Source organism: Bos mutus, chromosome 23 (genome assembly GCF_027580195.1).
Source record: "Bos mutus isolate GX-2022 chromosome 23, NWIPB_WYAK_1.1, whole genome shotgun sequence".
Classification (NCBI taxonomy): domain Eukaryota; kingdom Metazoa; phylum Chordata; class Mammalia; order Artiodactyla; family Bovidae; genus Bos; species Bos mutus.
Genome location: NC_091639.1, coordinates 7,182,324 through 7,189,791, shown reverse-complemented (window position 1 = coordinate 7,189,791; position 7,468 = coordinate 7,182,324). Strand labels below are relative to the sequence as shown.

Sequence of the window (7,468 nt, the reverse complement as noted above, 5' to 3'; positions counted from 1 at the left end):
GTGTTCTTTGCAAGGTATAGATGACATCAATGGTATAATTTCTACAAGCAAAGAGCAGAACGCTTAGCGGCTAGCTGTCACACTCTCCCCCCTTCCCCCACCTCCGCCATCTTGTTAGAAAAATAAGACTAAATCCTTCCAGAGATGACGGACTTGTGTTCTCAAAATGTGGTCCGTGGCCTACGTGCCTGCATCAGCCTCACTTGTTATGCTTGTTAAAAATTTGTATTCCTGATCTGCAGCTGAGAGCAGCTTGATGCATCCAGGTCTCTGTAGTTGATTAAATCCTCAGGTGCAATTTATACACAATAATGTCTGAGAATACGTTGAGAATTCACACTGCGTTACAGTAGATTAATCATACAGTGACACTGAGCCAGTCTTTTCCTAGTTGAAGGTCCAAAGAATGTGAGAACCATTTTTGTGGATTTAAAATTATAAAATAATACGTGTTTTAAAAAACCCTGAAAAATGAAAAAATATTAAGACAAATCATTTCATAATACGGCTATTGGGGGGAAAAAACAATTTGGGGTGAGTACTGGGGTGAATTTCCTTCCCACACACATTTTTAATTCAAGGAACAAGACCATCCTCTTGAGCCAGAGCCTCACGCGAGACAAGGGATCTCCTGCGGAGACTGACCAGCTCCCGACCTCATCCCCGAAAGGAACCGGACTGACCCCTCCATCTGACCGCTGCATCCTGCAAAATTCAGGGTCATCCTGCATCCCAAGTGGGAGCCTTCATCTGCCTTTAACGTGTGCTTGAAAGCCCTGGAGCCGAGTCAGCGAAGGACGAACGACGACGTCCTGGCCCCCTGCAGCCCCCTCTTCCCCCAGATCGGCTGCGCTGGCAGCCTCCGGGGCTCGGGGTGGGTGAGACCGGGGTACAGCCGGCGGGCGATGCCTCGGGTCCTGGCTGAGCCTCCGCGAACGTTGAGCATCCGAGCGCAGCGGGCGCCCGCGGGGCCTGCACCTCGCCGCCCGGTCGGTAGGGGGCGCCGGTGTGTATGTGTGTGTTTGTGGCGGGAGCCGGGCCTGCACATCGCCGCCCGGCCGGCAGGGGGCGCCGGTGGCGGGGGGTAGCCGCCGCCGCCTGGCCCGCGCGCCCCTCCCCCGCCAGCCCGCACGCGCGGCGTTCCGCGAAGCCCGGGCGAGGGGCTGGGCGGGGCGCGGCGGGCGCCCGAAACGGCCCTGCGGCGGGGGGCGCGCGCGCGAGCCCGAGGGGGCGGGGCGGCGGGGGCGCGCGGCGCGCGGGGCGGGGCGGCGGGCGCGCGCGGCGGGAGCGCGGGCAGAGGACGCCGGCTACCCTGGACAGCGCACCGCCGGCCGCCGGGGTCGCCGCGCCTCCGGCCATGGTGAGTGGGCGCCGCGCGCCTCTCGCCGCCGCCGCCCCTTCCTCCTTTCCGCCACCGACGCGCGGGGCGGGAAGGGGGCCGAGCGGCCGGCGGCGGCGGCGGCGGCGCGGGGGGCTGCGGGTTCGGCCGCTGGAACCCGTCGCTGTCGGCGGGCCGCGCCGCGCGGGCCTGGGGAGGGGGTGGCGGACGTTTGGGGACGGGGGGCGCGCGGGCCGCGCCCGGGCTCGCCGTGTCGCCGGCTCCGCGGTCCCGCCCGGCCCCTCCGGCGCCCGCCGCCGCGTCCAGTCCCCTGTTGCATGCACGTGCCCTCCGCGCCGCCCCCCTCGTCCCGCGGCGGCCGCTCCACGCTCCGGGTCCGGGGGACGGCGCCCCGCTTCGCGCGGGACCGGCCCCGCCGCGGGACTCACGCCGGCTCCGGGGCGCTAACGGTTGAATTCCCGCCTGCACGGAGCCTGCAAGCGCCGGGGGTGTGTCTGCGCGCGGCCCCCCCAGGTTTGCACGGCGGGGTTGGGGCGGGGTGTCCCCGTGTGAACCGGGGTGAGCGGGCCTCTCTGCTCCGTTCTTCTCCCCCCGCAACCGCTGTCTCCGCAGGCTCCGGCTCATTTCCCAGTTTACGAGGCTTTCTGCTGGATCTTAGGCTTAGTTCCCGGAGAGAAAGGGGCGTGTGTGTGTGTCCCCGCGTGTCCCTGACCCAGGCATCGCTCGAGACTGTTGGTGGCAGAGCCCTATTCTGTGACTCCAAAAAAAAAAGGAAAGTGTGCGCGGAACTCAGATGTGAAGTCTCGTACGTCCTCGGTGGCCCCTGTTTATCTTTGCTTCTCTCCTCCCTCCCAGATGGTCCCCTCTCCCCCACTTCAGGGCTCGTTAAAAGAACGCGCATCTCCTTTCACCCCGCTCCAGCTGACACCAGTCAGTCCTAGATTTTTGTCCACCCTCTCCCCTTTCGGGCACACGCAATCTCCCTGTGGACGGAGGAGCCTTCTTTTTTGGCCACTCACCGCAGTTCGTAGGACCCTAGTCGGCTTCATTTTCTCCCCGCCTGAAGCATCTCTATTGTTTAACACACTCTCTATTTAGTTTATGGACTTTCTTGAATGCGTTCCCCACTGGACTGTCAGTTTCGGTAGGGCAGAGTTGGGGTTTTTATTTTTATTTTTTGTCATTTTGTTGACTGCTCCATTCCTGGTGCCTGCACAGATGCCTGGCCAATCGCCAGTGCTCCGTAATCTGAAAAAAGTAGCCCAGTAAAGGAGCATACTGATGCTAATGTACAAATAAGAAACAGCAGCACGACTATAGGTTTATCTATTCAATTAACAGTTGTAATGATGAGAATCACGGGTGATGTTGAGAGGAGACATGCTTTTGGATGAGAGGGACTCAGTGTGGTGGCCCTTGATGGTAAGAGTAGAGTTGGCCGAGCTTTTGGTAGCTTGGCACCTGGGTGGACAAAGGGTTTTTAGGGCTAACTGGCTGTGTCCTTCCGGTCCTGAACCTTTGCTCCAAATTATTATGAATTACAACGAGTAAGGGAAATGTCCAAGAAAGTCTCCTTAACTGAATGGAAGAATCATGGGAACCTAAAAAAGCCAGAATAAAGGGCAAGCTGATACTGCCTGAAGACAAGCATTTTTCAGAAACTTCGGGTCTTCAGAGAATTATTTCACTTGTAAATGTCCAAATCCGAGTCTTCCCACTTGGAAAAAAAAAAAAACGATGCAGAGTGTGTGAAACTTCAGGGTTTATAAGGTAGTGGTTTGGTTCAGAGACACCCCTCTGGATCCAAGTCCAACATGAACAGTCTCTCAAGGTGTGTCTGCTAATTCATCTTACTCCAAAACCCGTTTTTCTTTCAAGTTCCGTTTTTTCCACTTCCAGAGTATAAATTTATGGTAATCCTTTGTTTAAAGCCTGGGAAAGTGTGCTTTTATAGTCTGAGCCAAACTGCTTAATCTACCTGGTTAATGCTTAATCATTTCTGTAAATGATGTGATTTTAACCATCATTGTGCAAGTCTGTGGTTCTGACTACTGTCTTGCCCAGATAGGTAGTAAAAAATTAAAGATAAACAGGAAAGAAAATTTTCTTTCTAATTAAAAACTAGCAACCAACTAAACCAAATATAAGATATCTCATTTTTATGCAAGTTTATATTTTTAGGAGATTTTGCTATGTATGACTCCAGTCAAAATATCAAGCCATTTTTTTCTTTTCTTCAAAAGCATATCAAATCCATTTTAGACGCATCCAGTTGGGTAAGCTTACTTTTTGGTTCTCCAACAAAAGGCTGAAATTTTAGCTTCCTCCAAGACATGTTTTTTTTTTTTTTTTAGTTAAGATATAATCGATCCCTTCAAAACATGTTAATCACAGTTTTGGAGTCTTGTCTATCTAGTCATCTTCAGGAGGCAGGGCCCTTCTGGTTAGAGTTAGTTGCGTCCAGGATCACCTGCCTTGGACATGCGCTGTGTACAACCTAATTCAGCAGGTTTGGGTGTTAGGTGTAGACGTTGACTGAAGGCACGGAGCCGCACTGGAAGCTCTTCTTTAGGCTCAACATAGACAAAGGAGGTCAAATTGCTGCTGCTAAGTCGCTTCAGTCGTGTCCGACTCTGTGCGACCCCATGGACTGCAGCCTACCAGGTTCCTCCGTGCGTGGGATTTTCCAGGCAAGAGTACTGGAGTGGATTGCCATTAGTTCCCATAATTCTGAAGTTACAAATTTGCTCACTTGTGTTTTTTCTTAACCTTGGAATTAGGACATTGCTGGTATTTCACCAGCTCTTAACAATGAACTATTACAATAAATTGCTAGTTTAAATACAGCCATTTAAAATTTAACAATTTAATAGCAGAATATCAATTGTTCTGGGGTTGATGTAGCAATTTGGAACCTGAGGCATGGACTCAACTTTGGGTTTGAATTCCAGCACAGCATTTAACTGTGACCTTGGGCAGATTAACTTCTCTTGGCCCCAGCTTTTTATTCTGTGAAAAAAAGATGCTAATGTTATTCCATAAGGTTGTTTTCGGAGAAGGCAATGGCACCCCACTCCAGTACTCTTGCCTGGAAAGTCCCATGGATGGAGGAGCCTAGTGGGCTGTAGTCCATGGGGTCGCTAAGAGTCAGACACGACTGAGCAACTTCCCTTTCACTTTTCACTTTCCTGCATTGAAGAAGGAAATGGCAACCCACTCCAGTGTTCTTGCCTGGAGAATTCCAGGGACGGGGGAGCCTGATGGGCTGCCGTTTATGGGGTCGCACAGAGTCGGACACGACTGAGGCAACTTAGCAGCAGCAGCAAGGTTGTTTGAGGAACAAATAAGATAATGCACTTGATGTGGCTCATTTAGTCCTGCGCATGTTCAGTAAATGTTAACTGTTATAATGACGTGTTTTTTTTTCTTTCTCGCATATGTGTTTGCAGTTCAGACCCTCCTAAATGATGTATGTGATTCTTCTCAGAATTCTCTTCCCCTTATGTGGTCCTAAAACATTCCTAGTATTGTTCTGTATGTGTGCCTTCCAGGAGAAATATAATGCAGGCCATATGTGTGATTTAAAATTTTCTACTAGTCACTTTAAAAAGTAAAAAGAGACAGGTGAAATTAATTTTTAACATATTTTTAACCTAATTCACAAAAATGGTATTTCAACATGTAGTAAGTGTAGAAAACAGTGGGTGCTTTTTTTGTTCCATGTGTAATCTTTAAAATCTGGTATGTGTTTTATGCTTGGAACTTGTTCTATTCAGCCTCACCACGATTTCTCAATAGCCACACATGACATGGTTCGAGGTCGAGGTTACTGTGTTAGACAGAACAGCTCTGGGGTGATCCACACCTTCCAGATGTACCTCCTGTCTGCTGGGCCCTTTGCACTTGCGAGAGCCTCCCTGCCACCTTAAACCCAGCATTACTGAAAGAGAGCTCCTCGCCTTTCAGACTTGCCTCCGGTCCGCCTTGCTGTTAGTAATTCCACCAGCTCCGGCATCTACGGTGTCAGAAATCTGATTCTTACTCTTTCTCTCTTCTTTGTGTTGTTTATCGTCTAATCTCATATTTTAACTTGAAAATGTCTTTCACTGTCTCCAGCCCCTTTTCCACTATTGCTTTTTCTCCAGGTTTCCTCTTCTGTTGTCTGATTGTTTCTTTACTTGAAGCTTGTTCTTTCATCATCGTTTTCACGTAGCTCAATGCTGGGGGCTCTCTCCTAATATTTTCACTCCCTCCCACCTCCCCAGCCCCCTGCTTCCCTTCCCCAAGCCTGCCTCTCTCTCCAAACCACCAGCCTCCACACCCTGTCCATTCCTTCACTGGCTGTTTTTCGTGAGTCACAAATGGTTTCCATTTGATCGCTTCTTTCCGTGTTGAACATCTTTTCCTTTATCAAATATCCAAAGAAATAGACTTACTTTAACTGATGATGGACTTTAACTGATGATGTGGTATTAAAACGAACCGTCCAAGGAAAGCAGCACAGGTAGAGGGAGGAGAAATATCAACCACAGGCCGCGCAAAGGATGTTACTGTTGAGCTTCATCTACTTTCCAAGAACTGTCAATGGACCCGGTTAATAGCAGCAACCAGCACATCAGTGATGACACCCTGCCTTTCTCAGTGCCCTAGCGGGACAGGGCACCGCCCTCTGTGCCTGGAGAGCAAGGGCACAGAGCAGAAGAAAGGCCTGAATGGGGAGCCAGGAGCCCTAGCCTCTCGTCCTGGGTCTGTCGTGGACCAGCTCTGTGCCCTTGACCAGGTTACTCTGGGGCACTGGTTACTCATCAGCAAAATGGGCTCCTCTCGTTTTCACAAGATGATTTTGTCAGAAGCAAATGGGGCCTTTACACTGGCTGTTCTCTCTGGCTGGGTGTTTCCTATGCGAGCTGTGTGGTTGTCTTCCTAATACCTTCTTAGTTGGGCTTACCCCAACATCACTATTTAAAACTGGAGCCTGCTCTCGGCCGAGTTACATGCATCTCCTTACGGCTCTCTGCTTTTTCCATAACACTACAACTTTATAATTTACTCATTTACATAGCCCTGGGAATCTTCTGATCATTTATTACGTTGTGTGCTTTCTTGTCCTTCCTACATGAAGGCAGGCTTCGCAAGGCCAGGTGTCTGTCTGCGTTGCTCAGTGACGTAGCTCAGGCACCGAGCCTAACCCCTGACGGTCGGTGAACGCTGAGCCACTGTTGACCAAGTGCTGGCAGGTTCTGCTGGCTCCCCGAGCAGTGCTCCTGTCTCCTTACGTCCCATTTCCCACCTGCCGAGGACGAATTGGGAAACGAACTTTTGCTTTGCAGACATATCCACAGTAACTTACTTCAAAGGACAGTCTCTTAATGCGTTTAAAATCACCACCATTCAGTTTAGGCCTGTTTGAGCAATATAGATACTTCACCAAGGCACAGACGCCCGAGTGACCTGTTAGTAAATGATCATGTGTGTGTATTCCCACATCTGTATTATACTTCATAATCGTTATATTTATGGAAGGTTAGGTTATTTCTAAATAGGGAAACCTGTAATTTCATAAGTTCTTATTGAAATCAAAATGTGTGTGCATTTCTGTAATTCTGCTTGCATTTCATAATTTGTAGACCAGGCCAGATTATATTGTTTTTACATAATGAAATCTATAATTATAGATTTAAGTTCTATAATTATACAATTAAGTTCTTTAAAAACGAATAGTTTAATAATATAAACAAAGTTATCATGCATAAATTTACTGAATAATTACATATGTTGCCTTTTTTTGGCTTTGAGTTATCACTTCAATGCACTACAAGTATAGTAATATTCTATAGTTATTAATCAGTAAGATTTTTTTAATGCATTTTTACACACATTATCTGGTTTGAAGCCTCACAAAAGACTTTTGAGAGAGACAAGTCCTGTAGACTCTACCAATTTACAGGTGAGAAAATTGAGTTTAAAACAAGAAATGATTTACTCAGGATCACATACTACAGGTAACAAAACCAGGCACAAGCCTTCTGACTCCAAAAATGTCATCTCTTTTGCTAATCCTGATATCCTTATCCTAGAACCAGCGCAAATGTACTCTTCTCATACAAATACGATGAAAGAAGAGCTGTT

General features: G+C 49.0%; 1 protein-coding gene across 1 annotated transcript in view; it reads left to right on the top strand.

Annotated features, from left to right (window-relative positions):
• Positions 1 to 1,251: 1,251 nt before the first annotated feature.
• Positions 1,252 to 7,468, top strand: part of ELOVL2 (ELOVL fatty acid elongase 2) — a 46,706-nt gene continuing 40,489 nt past the window's right edge. The window contains exon 1 of the mRNA XM_070360993.1: positions 1,252 to 1,360. Coding sequence (XP_070217094.1) covers positions 1,358 to 1,360 — 3 coding nt within the window. The 5' untranslated portion in view covers positions 1,252 to 1,357. The remainder of the gene's footprint in view (positions 1,361 to 7,468) is intronic.